The sequence below is a fragment of the Notolepis coatsorum genome (assembly GCF_963971535.1).
Source record: "Notolepis coatsorum genome assembly, chromosome: 9".
Classification (NCBI taxonomy): domain Eukaryota; kingdom Metazoa; phylum Chordata; class Actinopteri; order Aulopiformes; family Paralepididae; genus Notolepis; species Notolepis coatsorum.
In genome coordinates this window covers 9,723,249-9,744,290 of record NC_140173.1, presented here as the reverse complement: position 1 = coordinate 9,744,290, position 21,042 = coordinate 9,723,249, and the positions used below count along the sequence as shown (strand labels likewise).

Here is a 21,042-nt window from a genome sequence, read left to right as displayed (position 1 = left end):
TTTTAAAGTTAAATGCATCAATCTGGTGCACTTTGAGAGCAAAATAAAGAGGCTAGATCTATAATGAACTTTGTGCTCAAAACACAAAATCGACTAGACTAGTGCTTCCCAATCCTCTCCTCGAAGCACCCCAGCCGTTCAATGTATTTGTTAAATTCCACCACCAGCACACCTGATTCAACTTAACTAGCCCTTTATTAGTTGAATCAGGTGTGCTGGTGGTGGAATTTAACAAATGCATGGAACGGCTGGGGTGCCTCGAGGAGAGGTTTGGGAACCACTGGACTAGAGCAGGGGTTCCCAAACTTTTCAGGCCAGGGCCCAGAAAATAAGGCGTCAGAGAGCCGCGGCCCAATGCACATCGTCAGGCTTTTTTTTTTTTTTTTTTGCCAGGCGACCGATTTTTTTTAGCCAAATATCACTTCAATCCTATTAAGTTAGTTCAAGTTAGTTATTCATTTATATGTGCTATTTATGAGAGGGCTAACTTGTTGCAAAATAATAATGATAATAATCATAGCCTCATTAAAATACTATTGTTGCTTCGGTTGTTTTCAGCGTTTTATGTGCATAATCTGTTATTTAGTTTGAAATGTTCGTTGAAATAAGTAGATTTTTCGCTTTTGTTTATTTATTAAGTTAATATAAAACCATATAGTCACATTTTAGAATACAATAGAATAGAATTTTAGAATACAACTAGAAACACTGTCCTGGCCTGCTTCTAAGTTCAGTGGCCTGACAAAAAAAAAAAAAAAAAAAATATATATATATATATATATATATATATATATAATTTTTTTTTTTTTTTTTTTTTTTATATAAATCATCTCGCGGCCCACCCGTGGCTGCTCGCGGCCCACCTTTGGGTCGCGACCCCGACTTTGGGAACCACTGGACTAGAGCATACATTTGAGCCATCAAAGAAATGGAGCAAAAGTGGTTACCTGTGTTGAACTGGTTTATTTTTTAGAAGATAAAATAATATACTGGATTACTATTACGACTACTACCACTGCCAATACTACTGATACATCCCTATTGGCAAACTTTATATTTAAAAAAAAAAAATTTTTACTTTCTTTTTTAGCGTTTATCGCGTTTCCTGGTCAAACATGACCGACAGATACAGTGAGGGTGAAACAGGAGAGAGAGCAGGGGAAGACATTTGGCAAATGACGGCGGGTCCGGGAATTGAACTCGGGTCAGCCGATCCGCGACGCAGCGCGGTACATGGTGTGCTACTGGAGCGCCATTTAATTACTTTTTTTGCTTCATTATACAACTATGGCGGGCCGCCACAGTCTAGGTAATTAATGGGAAACACTGTCACAGTCAGGACAGTAGGCTCTACAACACAGTGGTCTATACTAGTCAGTCAGGACAGTAGGCTCTACAACACAGTGGTCTATAGTCACAGTCAGCCGTCAGGACAGTAGACGCTACAACACAGTGGTCTATAGTCACAGTCAGCCGTCAGGACAGTAGACGCTACAACACAGTGGTCTATAGTCCAAAGACTAGAGGAACCTCTGGATGCAGAAGACTTGTGGATTAAGTACAAGACGCATACATTTTAAATCTATATGCATTATTAAAGCACAGTTTCCCTTGTTTAGTTCCTTGTTCAAGTCATAAGCTTGTTCAGTTGTCACAATGTAAATAAAAACGTGCGCTGAAAAGTTACAGTATGTAGATTTGTTTATTTATGTCAGAGTCAACCCTTGCAGAAAGTATCAAGTTTTATTTAATGAATTTAAAACGACATTGATATTACATAAAAGCAAACTGGCAATAGAAAAGATGTTCAAAATAATCTAGTTCCCTTAAAACGCTAACGCTATTAAAAAAATATATACAGTCGAGGTTAAAATAAGAATGACTTTGCCTGGAAAAAAAAGTCACAGCCCTAATAAAAACAAAAATATTATTGTTGCCCCCCATATTTTCGTTATTTCTTTATTCTTCTAAATAAATAAGAACCAGAAAATTAGTTTAAATTTCATGGCGTCTGTGTAGCCTTGTTTATTCACTGTATGGAAACAACGGCGATTGCAGCCATAAAGGCATGGTTTCCTTACGCAGCAAGACAGGAACTATAATCGGTTTACTTTTCTGATAAATATATCACTGCACAACTCAAATGTTCAGACGAGCTTAATTTTTTGGTTATTAGTGATACTCTGTAAACAATAAACACCCAATTTAGCGCCATAGGCACATCTTTGCTCTCTTGGGCAGAGTTGTTTAGCAGGCTGTGATGTACAGGCGTAGAGACGGCTCTGTGTAGGAGTGTGGTAAATGTTTACTTATGGTGGTTTTGTGCTACAGTGTGTCAGTCTTGTGCACTATTCCACTTGGCTAACAACTAGCAGATGATTACAACGGGCTGACCTTCGAAGCTTTTTATGGCAATCGAAGCTTCGGGGGAGATTTCGATTTAAATTTTTTTATCTTATGTTGTGGGACTTGTACAGCACTTTGGTCAACTTTGTTGTTTTTAAATGTACTCTATAAATAAAGTGGATTGGATTAATTAATTAAATGAATAATGAGACCGGAGCTGCGCTGCCTGGGCGGCTGCTCTCCGTTACACAGCCAACAACATTACATTACATAATTATGTTGCAACCTTCGTTCGTTGCATTGGAGGCGCAAGATTTTGGAGGGGGATTAAAAATATTTTTTTTTTGATTTTTTTAATCTATTCGAATTATATTTTTCCCGTGCCCATCGAACGAAGTATTTAAGACGGCCCTAATTATAAGGTATTTGTGTGTTGAGTAGGTGTTCAGAGTTGTAAATGGATCAAATTAACCACTGTTTTCCACAAGGTCTTAGTTGCTTTTCTTCTGGTCCTGGCAGGTTGATAACATGCACAAGTTGCAGAAAAGACTGCTTATGAAACACGATCTGTGTTAACCCTTTAATCGCCAAGGACTAGGGATGCTCGATATTGGCTTTTTTACCGATACCGATATTCCGATATTGTCCAACTCTTCATTTCGATACCGATACCGATATCAACCGATACCGATATATGCAGGGTTTCCCCCCAAAAAAACTGAATAATTTCAGGTAATTAATAATTTCACTGCATGCATTCAAAAGGCTTTCTAAATGTAAGCATTATCTGTGCAAAATATGATAATTAAAAAAGTAAAAATTAACATTTCATATCTCTTGTTGTTGAATTAAACCAACATGCATACTTTTGACAATAAATAAAATAAGAATTGGTTCTTACTTGCTTGCCTGGGTAAATAAAGGTTAAATAAATGTAAATTATTTTTTTTATTTTTTTTACCGATACCGATATTTTCCGATATCACATTTTACTGCCGATATCGGCCGATAATATCGGTCGGCCGATAATATCGGACATCCCTACCAAGGACGCCGTAACACGTCATTCTCCGCCATGCGTAATCTGCCAATGACGCCGTAACACGTCATTGAGATCAATATTTCAAAAATCTGTGATGGCAATCATATTTCACCCGCGCAGTCTTGAGATCCCCTGTTGATCTCCTCTCAACTCTCCAACGGTTCAAGAGCGCCATCTGGTGGCCGATCGGCGGATCGCCCAAACAGCAAACCGGAAACGGAAACTGGTGCTCATCCATATTCGGTCCGGCCACTCGCTATTGCTCGCGGGACTCGAGCTCGACACAATGGATAGCGATCCGTTGCCAATAACTCGATAAACAACATGATTTGGACAAATATACTATTATACAACCTGGAAATGGATCGCATATTTCAACATCCCATAATGGCAATCTTTTTGCTCCACGCTCATCGCACAACGGCCCGAGGAGACTGGGGTAAGTTTCAGCGTTTATTATTACCGTGTTCGATACAAACTGCTCTGATGATCATATCACCCACACTACATGAATCATCTAACGTTGGCCACGGAATTATAAACGACCCCCCCCCCCCCCCATCCGGTCAACATCAGATGATGAGTAGTAACTTCTAGAAGCACGTACATTTGAAATTTTTTATTGAAACTGTATTTGATCATCAATATAATGCATTTAGGGCTATAAATCACGTTCTGCAGAATGCTGCAGAAAACGATAAAAACATATTTATACTTTAGACCGTATTTTAGTATGAATATGTGAATGAAAAAGTAGAACGTTGCTACATCCTAAACGATAGATAATTGACGTTGAATGGGCCATAGTAATGTCAATTTAGCAATACAATTTAAAAACGTATAGCCCTGCAAAGAAGGGGAACTTCTCCATAGACAAATGGAGCTGGCAGAGGATGGTATAAGGATGTACATAAGCGTGGCAGAGAAAGGGTTAATGTAATCGTGTCAGTTTGGCAAATCCTATTTGTGCTGGGCCTGTCTTGGCATTATGGTGGGCTGCCTGCCACAAATAAATCTTATGTATAGGAAACACGGCTAACATAGCCGAGTACATACCGTCACTAAACATGTGCAATATTTTTGAACGGTCTTTCATTTGATCAAAATGACGGCATGCAAGTGTTACTCATGAATGGAAAGCAAGTCGATTCACCCATCTCAAGCCCTGCCCTCTTTTCTTGATCCTCCCATCACAACTGTTCTTTCCTGAGGGGATAATGAAAAGAGGGTGGGGCTTGAGAGAGGTCAATTGAGAACTACTGAAAGATGCTCCTTCTTAAAAAAGAAAATCTTGTAAGTGTGCAGCTAACATTGTGCGCGTGTCGGATTCATCAAGAAGAGATTTGAGTGACGAGACGTCCTAATTGTCGTGTCATGTTTCCCCACCCGTCTCCTCCCAGAGTCCTGTGCGGCCTTCTCGCCAGAGGACTCCTCGTGTGACCGGCTGAGTTTCTACCGCTTTGACATGTCTCGCCTGCTCAAACACGGAGCCTCGCTGCTCGGCTCTGCTGGAGCGGAGTTTGAGCTCCAGGAGGACAAGCCAGGTAACCGATCAGGCTTAGATACTCCTAACGAGCCGAAACGAGCCGTTCAGAATAATTGCCATTTGTGATATCAGAAGGGCGTGGGGTGCACACGAGCAATGAATTACCTAATTAGCTGTGATTATTAGAGCCAGGAACACTATATCTAGTACCTACCTCGGGGATGCAAACTTCAATTATTTTATCTGGTATCTGGTATCTGGGTATCTGGTATGCATTCAGTTTGTGAGAGAAAAAATACTTTGGATTGGGCAGTCCTAATGTAAACGCTAGCGTTTTCTAAAGGCACATCAATCTCAATGAAAACTACAAACTTTTTGGCAGGTAAGCCAAAGGTTAATTTCAGACCCTGGCTGCAAGACTATTGTAATGATATATAATTAAAGGAATTGTGCTGAGAATACTCTCTTTCAATACTCTCAGCCCCACATCCTCCCACACTCTTTAGTGCTCACTTCTCTTCTTAGTCTATTTGCCAACACAATGAACCCGGACATTTTGGAACCACCAAACTTTTATGATAGATATGGATAGTGTGGGTCAACAGCACTTAGAAACTGCCGGATGCTAAGTTGTACATGTTGGGCAACTTTTTTTATTTGCATAATTAGCCACATTTGCATAATCACCCAAATGGACAAATCTCGGAAACTACTTGATCAATTTCAACAATGTTGAGTGGTTTTGGGGGTTATTCGGGATGCTGAATCCATTTATGATACTCAAGAGTTTAGGAATTGCAATATTTACTGGAATTTACCAAATTTCAATTTCAAGAGAAATTCTGCTGAATAATATTATGGGGAAACTTACTCCTTGCTTAAAAGTCTTGGTTATCATAGACTCGGGTCTACTGTAAGCTTTAAGTCCCACATTAACAAGGTGACAAAAACATAATTCTTCCACCTTAGAAACAAAGCTAAAGTACAACCATTTATAAATAAAAAGGATGCTGAAAAACGGATCCATGCCTTTATTCCAAGCCGACTGAAGAAAAGCTTATTCAACTCTCAGCTAGGCTATTACACTGGCTTCCGGTAACATTTAGAATTGATTTGAAGGTCCTCCTCCTTATGTACAAAGCCCTAAATGGAACCAGACCAAGCTATATTGGCAATTTTCTTGTCAACTACATGCCCCCAAGAACACTACGATCATCTACTTCTATCATCTTGTATTTTTATTTTCTGCATTGCATTTATTCTGTCTATCTTATGCTCATTTGATGTATTCTAGTGTATTTTCTGCTGTGAAGCACTTTGGGCTGCAATTCTTGTATGGAATTTGTACAAATAATGTTTATTATTGCCATCCTTAGAGTTATTTGCTACTATTGCCATCCTTAGAGTTATTTGCTACCTCTATCTAGCAGGGCTAAAATGATTTGAAATGGTTTTGTTAACCCTCCTGTTATCCTCAAATTGACTTTACACTCTTTATCCTTGGACATTTTGACCCCAGCAGTTTAAACCTCCAGAAAATTATCATAATCAAAAGTGTTACCCAAATGTATGTTTCAGGTGCTTCATGTTACTTTGTTGATAACCTAAATAACTATTTAAATAAAACATTACCCCTACTCCCCCCACCCACTTATACATACATAATATATATTATGTTGTTCAAGTGGGGAGTGGGCCCATGATAACTTTCCGTTTTTGGAAAGTAACGTGTTTGCTTGTGGTTGAGAGACAAAAGGAGCATCTGCACTAAGGGTCTCATTCTCATCAGAGGAGGACGCCTCATAATCAGGGTCTCAGACACATTCTCTCCTATGTCACTTTCACCATCAAATATCTGTGACAAAACTTCACTGGCAAAAAACTTTTTCTTCAAGGTCATTTTCAAATTAGAGTTTAGAAGGCTGCTATGCAAGCTATGTTTGCTCCTCTCCTATGTTGCGTAAAGTTTAGGTAGTCAAAAATCACAAATAACAATAAAAATACAGTCCGGGATATAGATTCTAAAATATATACATTCTAAAATATACAGCCAAAAATATACAGTAAAATTTACAGTAATAAATGTAGAATTTTTTTTTAATAAAAATGTTTAAGTGTATAGTATGTAAAAATAAGAAGTCAAAATAGCAAGGCTCTTCCTCTCTGACAGAGGAAGAGTCTAGCTCCACTCCCACCATGTTACTGGCCTTCCTGACCAGCTTATTTGTCACATATAAGGTACATGTACATTACAGTGAAATGCTTGGTTTTGTATGAGCCCCCTGAGATTGTGCTTCAGACGGTAAACAAAATAAAGACCAAACACTATACAAAATATACAAACTAGTACAAGTACACAATGCAAACAAATGCAAAGATGAGTTAGAGAGGTAGTGCAAATATTTTACTAATAAATAGATACAATATGGTGTAGTGTTAAAAAGTGTTTAAAGTGAATGTTAAAGGTGAGTGTTATTCCATACACATGGAATATGTATCTTGTGAAAACAAAGAACAATTTACCGCCTAATGGAGGCCTTGCACAGTGTTTAGAATGCCCATTTCTCCTTGTTAGGGACCAAGCAGTGAGACGATGAGGAAACGGGAGTTGTAGATGAAAACTGGGTTTTATTTACCCACAAGGTGCAAAACCATTGCAAACCAAGAATTTGATAACTAGGCCTATAGATGGGTTTCTCGTCCACGTCAGCAAGGAGGCCAAAAGGAACGTAATAATCCTGGTCAGAACAATGGGGCACTGTATAGAGGATACTTTGTAGGACATGACCTCGAGAACATTTGAAACTGTTTGGGGAGAGATTTCACACAGACACAACCAGGAATGAGGAAGATATGGATAGTGGTTTACCATTGTATCTCTTTGTTCCAGATTTTTTTTTTTTTTTTTAACTTTTATTTTTTAGCGTTTATCGCTTTTCTGGTCAAGCATGACCGACAGTTGTAGGGTGAAACGGGAGAGAGAGCAGGGGGAGACATTCGGCAAATGACGGCGAGTCCGGGAATCGAACTCGGAGTCAACCAGATCCGTGACGCAGCACGGTAACATGGTGTGCTACTGGAGCACCCCCTGTTCCAGATTTTTTACTAGCCAAAAATTATAAATAGCTTTTTAGTATATCGCCATGTGTTATTATTACATATAATACACTCATATGCTATTTTCAATTAATATCATAAACAACATAAGGAATATTGGCATAATTGAGTGGACTGAAGGAATGAGTCAGCGTTAATAGTTTTAAATGCAAATAATTTATTGAAACATAGAAGTGGGGTCGGGACACGCACACACACACACTGTGTTTTAACTCACCACCCCTGCATCATATTGTAGTCTGTCTTCAAACTTCCACTCCTCAACATTTTTTTTATATTTGAATATCAACATTATCTGTCCATCCTCAGTAATCCTCAGTTTACTATAATATACTCCTGTCCTGACTAGTGACTCCGTCGTCTTTCCAAACGCACGCACACACACAGGGAAGGGGAGAGTGCCCCCCCCCATTTCCCTTTCCTCAGTGCTGTTTACTGTGGCTCTGCCTCGTCTGATCATCAGGATTAGCTTGTTAGCTGACGTTAACGTTGTAGTGATTGGTACATAAACGTTAATTTCGGGCGATGTGGGCATAAAGGAATGGCGACGGTGCAAAGCATGTAGCATTGGACTCGTTGTGAGAAGAAAAAAAACATCAGACTTATTTCGCGCCTGTAGGCGCACTGCTGTGTTAACGCTGCTCTGTTTACAATGCTGCTCTGTTTTCAAGAAACAACACGGACTGGGCGGATATCATATGACTCGCGGAGTTGCTAGAGGGTTTTCAAAATAAGAGTATCATATTAACCTGAACGTTGCTAGCTGCCGGAGCCCAGATATTATGACTGGATCTGCGCTTGGGGCGGCAATGAGACCCGCACAGGATTTTCAAAATAAGAGTATCGATATGAATTACACGCCAGCTGTATTATTTTTAGTCGCCAGACGGTAAATCTACACGCATTTGGCGATGGGCGCCCAGTTATTTTGTTCCCTGCCTATTCCCCATGCACATGAGAAGATTGCCCACGGATTGTGACGCCACGCACACCCGCCCTGGACTGTTCCATCAGAGGGGGGAGCTTCGTGGTAGTGTGAGTGGCTACAGACCACTGCACTTAAATATAAACATTAGTCTACCTGGAGACTCAATGAGGTAATTGTAGATGTCGCCATAAGACGCATCTGGCCATTTAGTGGGATCATTGTTACATTATCCTGTTCGGCTGAAAGGACACTGGCCACTGAAGCTCGCCCCTCTGATGGAACAGTCCAGGGCGGGTGTGCGTGGCGTCACAATCCGTGGGCAATCTGCGCATGTGCATGGGGAATAGGTGCTTAAAAATGGGCTTTTTCTCTGCCGATTTAGTTCTGATCGATTAGGAATGCAACCACTTACATCATAGCTCTCATCCACATTCATTCATTTGCTCCCCCCGCAATCTCCCTGATTTCAATGTAACGCAGAAGTGTAGTGGTCTATTAGGCGCTCTACAAATTAAAGTTATTATTATCATTCTGTTTACAATTGAACATTCCATGAAAATTATCTATAAATTCTGCATCTTCTGAAACATTTATAAACAGAAAATTCATAAAAAATGGCAAAAAAAAATTGTAAATTCCAGTAAATATTGCAATTTTGAAACTTTTTTTCTTTAAGTATCATAACTGAATTCAGTATCCGGAATAACCCCCAAAACAACTCCAACATTGTTGAAATTGATCAAGTAGAATCTGAGATTTGGCCATTTAGGCGATTATGCAAATGTTTGCTAATTATGCAAATAAAAAAAGTTGCCCAACATTTACAACTTAGCATCCGGCAGTTTCTGAGTGCTGGGGATCCGTACTATCCATATCCATCATAAAACTTTGGTGGTTCCGAAATTTCCGGGTTCACAATGGGGCTCTATGGGATGGTAAATAGACTATCTTTCTTCCACTTCACTTGAAAATAAGTTTGTGGATCTTGTCTGTTGTTAGCTTGTTAAATATAGCAAGAGCCTCCGCGACCGGTTTTGATTTGAAGAAGAAAACGACAGGAGTGGGTTGCTAACGAGCCCACGTACAAGCTACAGGGCAGTGCCGGACGGGCTCACGCAACAGATGTAGCAAAGCACCCAGGGTACAAAATAGTTACACGCCCAGCGCCATTGGCTTGTAGATTTATAATTTGGCGATTAGAATTTAAGGTCTGCCCGCCACCTGGCGGCTAACAAAATACACTGCATCTACCACGGCCGGCAGGTAATGGGTCGTCTGTGCTCGGTGTCAATATGATGCGGCGGTGTTGAGTTGTAACGGTGTGTCCGTTCTAATGTTTACAAACAATGAACCTTTAAATGTAAATGAGATGCGCTCTGCTCACGAGGTCAAGTTTGTAACATGAGACGCACATGAGGTCTTACATCACCCGTTCTTTAGCCTACAAGAAAACCCTGCAATCGCGTTTTTGATTGTGCTCTGATATTTTACTATTTCGCATTTGATTTGACCAAATATGTGGAGGCATATTCCCTGCAACAGGTTCAAAGATAACTTCACATTTATTGGCAATTTGTTTCCTTATATCGCTTCCTCCAGGGTTCCAACTTGTGTTGACAAAATGCAACCCTGCTCAGCTACGGGGAATCAGCGCTCTCTCTCTAGACTAGAAAGGTGCACTCAGTAGAGCACAGATGTCCGCCAGGGCGGCAGCCACACATAATAATAATAATAGATTGGATTTGTAATGCACTTTTTGTTCACTGGGATCCCAAAGTGCTACACTACATGGTTAAAACAGTTAAAAAAATAGAAATAAAATAGTTATTAGTAAAACAAATAAAATACAGAATAAAAATAAGATAAAAATAGAACATAGTTAATTAAAAACATAGTATAAACAGACAATTTAAAAACAAAAGCGCAATAAAATTTAAATAAAAAGCTAATAGTCAAAGGCCTTTTTGAACAGGTAGGTTTTCAGGCCTGCCTTCTCTCTCTCTCTCTCTCTCTCTCTCTCTCTCTATCTATCTATCTATCTATCTATCTACCTCTCTCTCTCTGTTCAATGATTTAAAGTGGCCAAACGTTACAATATAAATACTAATTGGATTTTTGGCTGGTAAAAAATCTGCCCGGCTGGTCGTTTTTTAAAATCTACCAGCCAAATGGCTGGTAAGTCAAAAAGTTAAGTTTGTTCCCTGAAAGCACCTAACATTAAAGGGCAGACTAACTCTAGTCTATAAAGAATGACGAGGTTGGTCACGGTTCGATTTCAAAGTCACTGAAGCATTGAAACAAGATGTCCCAGAAAGTCGACTCCCCTCAGTGCCATCAGGCCTGAGAGATCACACAGCTGGGCTGCAGAGCACACCTAATCTAATGATTAAAAAAAAAAATCAATAAGCTGGGAAGTTAAGCTCGCAATGACTACACTCTCAGCGTACCGACTGTATTTGAACAACAAAGTATGGTGCAAACTCATGAAGCTAAGAAAATGAACAGGCCCTGTTGTATCAAAAAATGGTATTGAATATTTATATTTTTCAAGGTATTGTATCGAAGTTAGAAATTCCAGTAACACTACTATATCGCTAATATGCACATTGTACAGTAGCGGATAAAGGTGTTATGCTGCTGAGAGATATAAATGTGTTTGTGTTGTACTGTAGTTCTCCTTATATATATAATATATACTTAGTGTTTCATAAAAAGCTTGGGCGATATTTAAATTCCCCTACTGACTATATTGCTTTAACCCTTGTGTGGTAATTTTTTCCCCTTGTTGGCCTTGGCTCATGTTCTGTGACCATGTAAAAGAACACATTTTCATTAAAAGTATTACACATTTGGTGTTCGGGTCCACTGGACCCAACGGTGTAAATGGTATGTGAAAACAAGTAAAAATTAAACAACTGTTCCCTGTGCACCTTCACACATGCAATCAAGCGCTAGAAGATTTGCAACACAGTGTAACGCTGTGCCTCATGTGGTGTGTAGACCGGCATGACTGTTTATTAGTGCTTATATATAATTTCCATACAATACTGTGTGCAATATCTGCGTGGCATGGGCCTTTGCTACAAAGCTACAATCTCTGGGAAGATTCAAGCATTTTGATTCCAGCTTCCAATTGGAATTGATAAAGAGAGAGAGGGACGTATAGTCCTTGGTGTTGTATAATTCTGTTATCGCCTGCACATGAGGGCCATTATCGAGGCCCAAGTCTATATTTAATAGTTAAATTTAATATTTTATGTGAAAAGGGCAAGGCCAATCCCCTGCAAATCCACATTCCAAAGCAGCTGAAATGGGTATTTGCCTGTCACCTTTCTCACCCCTGATGAGTTTGCATCTCTGCTTCCGGATGTACTTCCCGGTTTGTAAACGTTTACTCTTGGGTGTGGAGTAGCCGGGAAGGAAAATGGATTTAGAATGACATGTTTTCAGTACAAGGGGGGAAAGGGGGGCTGCGCTCTGACCACTTGGCCTCTTCAAGTGCGATTGTGTTTTCTCTTAGAATCACATTCCCCCACCCACAGTCTGCGAATCAGAGGCAGAGTAGGGTGGGTCTTCACGGCATGCTGGTTGTCTTTCAGCAAGTTGGGAGAGTGTAGCGGGGCTCGCTCAATATGAGAGTAGTTCGTCGTCTCGACTACACTTAATGGCTGGTCGTCCAGCCCTATGAATGACTTTTCTTGTGATCGCCTTAGCCTTCTGACTATCACGGTTATACACACGGGTGCTCTCTAAAGTGGTTTGCGTTAGCGGCCGTTTTTGGTTCTTTCTCTGCCTTTTTCTTTTTACCTTCCGCAGTAAGCTTAACAAACTCTCCATGCTCCTCTGGGTGATGGGACTTCAAGTGTCTAATAAAATTTGTTGTGTTGAAACCTTTTTTCCATTGCTTCCCCCACGACGTATGTTATCCTGCCATACATTGCAGATGGCATTTGTTCCATCTGTCTCAGACACTTTCATGTAATAGTTCCACACCGCCAACATGTTTTAACATGCGACAATGACACCAACTCCGCTGAGAATTCGCGCCATCGATCGGTTTTTGCATTCGGCGACTAGAAAGCATTATCGGAATTCCCCAATCTCTAGCCTGTACCGTATGCCATTATTGAATCTATCCAGGAAGTCTCGTTACTCCTCACTTCTCTCTGTACCCTCCAACCTCATCAATCGACTGAGAATCGACGCGTCGCTCGATGTGAGGGGAAGCCACGCTTCGAGACCAAGCCGATTTTACTTCGTGCCCCCCCTTTATCCATAAATTTGAGTATGATTTGAATAGGGAAGACTTTGTCAACCGTTTAGTCGTCTGGGCTTTATTTGAATGTGACCTTCCAGTGCGTTTTGTCTTCCTCTTGTGTAGGGATGCACCGATCCGACTTTCAGTCCTGATACCTGGGCTTTGGGTATCGGCAGATACAGGGTACCCATTGTTCAATTAATAAACTGTATGCCTCACTGTGTGGAAGAGATTGGATCATTCTTTTGTGCAAGGAAACATCAGGCATGACTTAAAACATTACTTTCCTAACTTAAAACAAAATGTAACAAATTAACACATAGATATAAATGTACTGATTGTTGTTTATTATTATACAATATTATTATTTGGGTCATTCTACGAAAGCTTGCCATTTTCACTTTTTAATGTTTGATTTGAAAAGTATTGTTTTAAAAGTTTTGGATACTTTTTTTTTTTTATTAAGTGGATTCTTACCTATCAGAAAAATGTACCGTGCCATCTCAGGCTATTATATATATTTTTATCACATTTAAACAACATGCATATTTGTTTTTCGTCAGCCCTGTTACATATCAATTACTGTTTGAAAAGGTTATAAATACATATTTAGAATAATTATGATATCGTATGAAAGATAAAAGCCCCTTGTTACAATAGTGTAGAGCCATATATCACGGAATCGCGGACGGAATCGCGGAATTGAGCAATAAAAATGGAATCGAATTTTTTTTTTTACTTTTTTTTTTAAACTTTTTTTTTTTATGTTGTGGGACTTGTACAGCACTTTGTTCAACTTTGTCAGTGCTGTAAAGTTTAAACCTTTTTAAATCGTAGACAAACAAAACACTTTGCTTTCATGAAATATTGTAAGCCGTCATTTGAGGCTTTATAAAAGCAGCACAATGAACACAAATCTGTCAGTGCAGAGTCCGACCTCATCTTAAATAACAAACATCATTGCTTGTTGTAGTTAACAAAGAGGCAAAGTTGATTTAGCAAAAAATATATATATATATATATATATTTTTTTTAATAATCAAATTTTATTTTCATATTCGAATCCCATGCCCATCGAACGAAGCTTCGAAGTATTTAAGACAGCCCTATTAAATGGACTGTTACTGTTATATCTTATTAAATTGTGGACATTTATTCATTCCCACTTATTAGACACTATTTCTGATGGTAAAATGAGCGTACAAAGCAAAATACAGAATTCTGAAATATTAAAACGGAAAAAACTGAATTTGGAAAAAAATAACTGGAATCTGGAAAAAAATAAAACTGATTTCATATGGCTCTACAATAGTGTGTTTGTAGAGTTAGAATACTGAAGAGTTAACTTTTTTTCCCATGAATAAATATGCCCATTCACAATGGACCCTTTCACAGCATCTTTGATTTAAGAAAAAGTTATGAAAACTAAATAATAATATCCCAATTTCTTTAAGGGAGCCACTGGTTTCTATTACTTAACATATAAAATGAGTTTGTTTTACAAATTACATCAGAATATTGTACAATTAACAGGACTGACAGTTACCGAAATGGTTATACTGCTTGTTTAAGTTACAATTGTGGGTGTAATAGAGTTATTTAAGAAGATCTTATGGAGATGGTTATGACACAGTCATAAGCCTTTAATTCAACATCACATCAGAGTACTTTGTTGACAGATATGAGGTTTTAGTGTAGAAGATGATGAAAATAATTATGATACTGCAGATGTAGTCAAATTCAATCAATTGTTTTATTAAAAAACAAAACAAAAAACAATCAGGAATAGGAGGGGGAAAAAACGCCATCTCGGGTACCCTATCAACATGTGAACCTCGGTTGACAGCTGAAATTCAACCTTGGCAACAAACGGCAGTGGAACAATGTTTCAAACATCTAACATCTTTTCAAACATCTAAACCCCCCTCCACCATTAGTTTGCCTACCCAACAAGTTTTGACCAGATGTCTTTCCGGATCTCTACATGTCGTGCTGTCACATTGACAGGAGAAGGAATCGACCTTAAAATGTCATCAAACATGTACCAGATACAGTCCTCGCGGGATGGCCAGAAATATCTATTCTGGCCAATATGGTGCATGCACTTCACTTGGGCATATCCTTCACCTGTTGCCACAATGATTCCAGGGTACAGCTCCTGGTCATATGTAAGGACACACTATTGACCAATTATCCCATCACTACTCTAATCGATCTCCTGGGGTCCTTGAAGTTCTTCAGTCAGCTGTAGGGCTGCAACTAATGACTAATTTGGTAGTCGACTAATCTGCAGATTATTTTTTCGATTAGTCGACGTAAACAACAACAACAACAATTTTTTTTTTTTTTTTTAATTACCTATCTTTGTGAAAGTGGCTTCTCAGCTCTGGTCCAGCTGAAGACGGAGCAGATGAACAGATTGGACATTGAGCATGACCTCATAGTTGCTTGTCTACCATCACCCCAGACTTTGAGACTCTTGTCAGGACCAAACAACAACATCATAACATGCTGATCCCATAGCAAATTAAAATAATGACTCATGAAACATTTGAATTTGGATCTTTAAGCCACTTTAAATGAAAATGTATTTGAAGAACAATACAGCAATCACTCATAACAAGATAAATAAATTAAATAATACAAATTAAAGTGGAAGTGTACTTTAAATAACTTTTGTTTGCTGTGTGTGAGAGGAGTCCGTGAGGAGTCCGTGTGTGTGTGTATGTGTGTGTGTCTTACTCTGATCGCTGTGTGAGTGAGAGGAGTGTGTACTGTGTAATTTGTGTGTGTGTTTTACTCTGATCGCTGTGTGAGTGAGAGGTGTGTACTGTGTAATTTGTGTATGTGTGTGTGTCTTACTCTGATCGCTGTGTGTGAGAGAGAGGAGTGTGAATGTGTGTGTGTCTTACTCTGATCGCTGTGTGTGAGTGAGAGGAGTGTGTATGTGTGTGTGTCTTACTCTGATCGCTGTGTGTGAGTAAGAGGAGTGTGTATGTGTGTGTCTTACTCTGATCGCTGTGTGTGAGTGAGAGGAGTGCGTGTGTAATGTATTGTGTGTCTAGTCTGATCATCATCTCCTGCAGGGGAACAATGTTTTCAATGTCCAAAATTTGCTATGGGATCATCATGTTATGATGTTGTCTGGAACCCTGAGAAGCCACTCTCACAAAGATAGGTAGTGCACAAAAAAAAAAAAAAATTAAATAATTTTTTTTTTTTTTTTTATGACTACCGGTAATCGACGCAACAATTTCTCGTCGACGATTTTTTATAATCGACATCGTCGATTATGTCGACTAATCGTTGCAGCCCTAGTCAGCTGTTCTGCTGACTTTTGTGGTTGTATGGTTGGCTGAGGTATGGCTGGGGTGCTTGTGGTTGGCTGAGGTATGGCTGGGGTGTTTGTGGTTGGCTGAGGTATGGCTGGGTAGGGCTGGGCGATATGGAAAAAAATCATATCGCGATAACTATATGATAATTTTATTTTATTTCTTGATATCGAATTGTTATAAGTATAATTTTTTTTTTTTTTTATTCTATTTTTTATCTCCATCTTTTAACTTACATTGTTCTCTTCCATTGTTCACATTATGGTGTCAATATTTCTCTACAATCTTTTCCTTTTTCCTGACTTTCCTACATGTTAGTAGAGGGTTCAAATGAATATGTCGATGAGAGTTTATTCTCTTTTTTTTTTCATTTTTCACAATATTTCATTACAGTAAGGGAAGGTGCAAGACCAAAAGCGACATTCTATTGCATTAGAATGAAAATGTTAGATCCTATGGCAATTAGCATAGGAAGATTAGGATTACAATGCTCAGTTTGGGCAATCCGGTGGACTAAGGGAGAGAGTCATTCGCGGAGGATGTGTTTTTGGAACACAGGCCTGTACGACTCTCTGGGCGAGGGGAAAATAGGGGATTTTTATTTGTATATATATATGTTCTTAAGCTCGGCTCTCAACGGGACCTCATTAATTGGATGTACATCTATTGTAGCTTCGCACTCCAGAAACATTACCAAAAACTACACAAAAACATGCATAGATTATGGCTAGTTTGAATATAATTAGGGATGTCCCGATCACGTTTTTTTGCTCCCGATCCGATCCCGATCATGTGATTTTGAGTATCTACCGATACCGATATTTCCCGATCCGATCAACATTTTTTTTTTTTATTCAACAAACATGACCATGTTCACGTCTTAAACTCATACTGAGGCCTTAGTTTTGGTTTTAAATTGCATATCATCATTAATTTATTTATTGTCACACAGAGCAGAAGAATTTTGCCAAAACAAACCAATAGTATCCAGCTGCAGAACAGCAGACCAGCCACACTCTCAGACCCAAACGCATTTCCTTTGATTTAATTATACATCAAATGATTTATGAAGTTAACTTTTCACCTGGATAACATCAGAAATTGGGATAAAAAAAATTTAAATAAAAATTATTTGGGTCTGAGATTGTGGCTGGTCTGCCGTTCTGCAGCTGGATACTATTGGTTTGTTTTGGCAAAATTCTTCTGCTCTGTGACAATAAATAAATGAATGATGATATGCAATTTAAAACCAAAACTAAGGCCTCAGTATGAGTTTAAGACGTGAACATGGTCATGTTTGTTGAATAAAAAAAAAAAAAAAAAAAACGTGATCGGATCGGGACATCCCTAAATATAATGATATGGAACACCGGTGGGATAAACAAACGACACAAACGCAAAAGCGTGCTCACACTGATGAAAAAAGAACATGTGGACGTGGCTCTATTAAGCGAAACGCACATTTTAGAGGAAGACATAAATACGTTAGCGGATAACATATACCATAATATTAGTCACTCCTTTTGGTACGAGAACTCGAGGTGTAGCCATAGTCGTCAGACGTAAATTAAATATCGAATTAAAAGGGGTATGGTCGGATGCTGAGGGGCGTATAGCTAGGATTGTACATAACAGGAAAATAGCGTTGGCAGCGGTATATGCCCCAAATTTGTACGAAGTGGGTTTCTTCACTTCACTAACCGGAGAAATGTTAAACCATCCCGAGTACTCATATATATAATAGGTGCGGATTTTAATGCCATTTGGAATCCAAGGATGGACAAATCTTACCTTACCTTTTCCAGCGAACAAAAAAATTCATCTAAAGCATTAAAAGATTGGTCAAAGACTACAGGGGTAATTGATTTATGGCGTTCACTTAATCCCATGACCCGAAAGTACTCCTGTCGTTCGGCGAGACACAACACATTATCCAGAATTGATTATGTCTTTGCATCCCCGAGAATATTTGATAAATATGAAGTGGAAATGATACCCAATGCGCTTTCAGATCACTGTTACTTAATCCTGAAAGCAACATTTGGTACACTATCTACCCGGGCCCCAAGATGGCGTTTTAATACTATGCTGCTTAACAACAAGGAATTCATTACACAAATTAAAGAAGCTCTCACAGTATTCCTAAGGGATAATGCAAACCCGGAGCAAGACCCCAGAATATTATGGATGTCGGTAAAGGGTATGATCAAGGATTTCACGGATAGATTTTCCTCCATATTGCGCAAAAATCGATGCACAAAACTGTCTGAAATGGAAACGCTCTACTCGACGCTATTTAATTCTTTAAAATACAACAACTCTACTAGACTAGAAAATCAAGTTAACATTCTAAAGACGGAGATCAAAGCAATATACAGACAAAAATCGGAAATGCAAATACGCAGCACAAGACAACAGCAGTATTTCCAAGGTTCTAAACCTAGTCACCTATTAGCCATGCGATTAAGAATTAATGCAAAATTTGCAGATATAACTGCCATTAGAAAACAACAAGTACTTATAACAGACCCCAAAATAATAAACGATACATTCAAAGAATTCTACTCCGACTTGTATAATTCAGAAACGACCTTTGATCAAAACAAATTAGACTCATATCTTAATCAAATTACTCTCCCTAAACTTTCGGAGGACGACGCTAAACAGTTAGAAGCACCGATCACATTAGAAGAACTCAAGGAAGCCATATCCGGAATGAAAAACGGTAAGGCTCCGGGAAAAGACGGTATCCCATCAGAAATGTACCTTTCTTGTTGGGACATATTTGGACCCTTATTACTAAATATGATCTTATACTCAGTCAAGGAGGGGAGCTTCCATAAACACCACAATATCGCACTCATTTCAGTCCTTCTCAAAAAAGACAAAGACCCCACTGAGTGCGGTAGTTACAGACCTTTAAGCCTCCTCGGAACCGATGTCAAACTGTACTCTAAGATATTAGCCATCAGATTGCAAAAGCATATGACGTCTTTGGTTCATCCGGACCAAACTGGCTTCATAAGAGGTCGCCTGATCAATGATAATATAAGGCGAATACTGCACGTACTAGATGCAGACAAAGAGGACACCACACCTAAGGCGATGCTGTCCCTGGATGCTATGAAAGCATTTGACAGGCTGGAATGGTCGTTTCTATGGGCAGTATTAGAAAGGATGGGGTTAGGAAAAGGATTCATTGATATGATTAAAGTACTATACAAGGACCCATCGGCCATGATTACAACAGGCACATTCATCTCCGAAATCTTTCCGGTATCCCGCTCAGCCAGACAGGGTTGCCCTCTTAGTCCCGGACTATTCGATCTATCATTAGAGCCTTTAGCACAATATATAAGACAATCCCAACACATAGAACCAATCGTAATCAAGGGCACACAACATAAAATTAGTTTATATGCGGACGACGTAATATTGTTCATGGAAAACCCCAACACCACATTGCCGCATCTACTCAAGTTGAGGCAAGGGTATCAATAGTTAAGATGGATGTATTACCAAGAATCAACTTCATCAGCTCAATGCTACCGTTACCTCCTCCAGAGGGCTACTGGAAGAGATTACAATCCTCCACATACAAATTTATTTGGAATAACAAACCACCTCGCATAAAAAGATCCACCGCACAGAGAAATAAAGCAGACGGTGGCATGGCAGTTCCAGATTTTTTACAATATTTTAAGGCTTTCACATTAAGACCATTGAAAATATGGTTTGATCCCCAGGCTTTGGTATCTTGGAGAGAATTGGAAGAAAACATAGTAGCCCCACAGAGACTGAAAGACATAGCACACACTAAGCTTTCAATCAAGCATTGTGAGCGGGAATTTGGCCCCATAATTACCCATGCAATCGGAACATGGCGGGAAACACAAAAAAAATATCCTAACCCTCAAAAATGGCATAATCACACTCCCATATTCAATAACAATGCACTCTTAATGAGAAAACGCCCTATAAGATTCCCTATATGGGAAGAGCAAGGCATACACTCATTAGGGGATATTTTTAATAACAAGGGCTTCTGTAGTTATGGCGAAATATGCACAAAGTTTAACCTCACCGAGTCCACATGGCTTTTTTACATACAGTTACGACTATGTTTGAGGTCTCACGGTGTTCCATTACACATACCAGTTGAACACTACAGATACCACAAATTTTTCTATGAAAGAGAAACATTGGGAGGTTTTGTATCAGGTTTTTATTATCAATTACTAACGTCCTCGTATGAAACCCTTCAACTAGACACTGTCTGGAGGAGGGATATACCAGACCTGGAAAATGACTTTGATTGGCAAGGAGCCTGGGCAAATGTCCGACTTACATCAAGGAACCCGGATCATCAACAAATCAATCTGAACTATATTCACAGGACATACTTGACTCCTATAAGACTGTGCAGAATGGGGCTTAAACAAGACTCCAAATGCTCCCAATGTACAAATGGGGACGAAGGGACATTTATGCACATGTATTGGGTCTGCCCACCAGTTAAGGCATTCTGGAAAG

General features: G+C 39.2%; 1 protein-coding gene across 1 annotated transcript in view; it reads left to right on the top strand.

The window, feature by feature from the left end:
• Nucleotides 1-21,042, top strand: part of btaf1 (BTAF1 RNA polymerase II, B-TFIID transcription factor-associated) — a 127,803-nt gene that overhangs the window by 19,449 nt on the left and 87,312 nt on the right. The window contains exon 4 of the mRNA XM_084321482.1: nucleotides 4,789-4,932. Within this exon, the coding sequence (XP_084177608.1) occupies nucleotides 4,789-4,932 (144 nt within the window). The remainder of the gene's footprint in view (nucleotides 1-4,788; nucleotides 4,933-21,042) is intronic.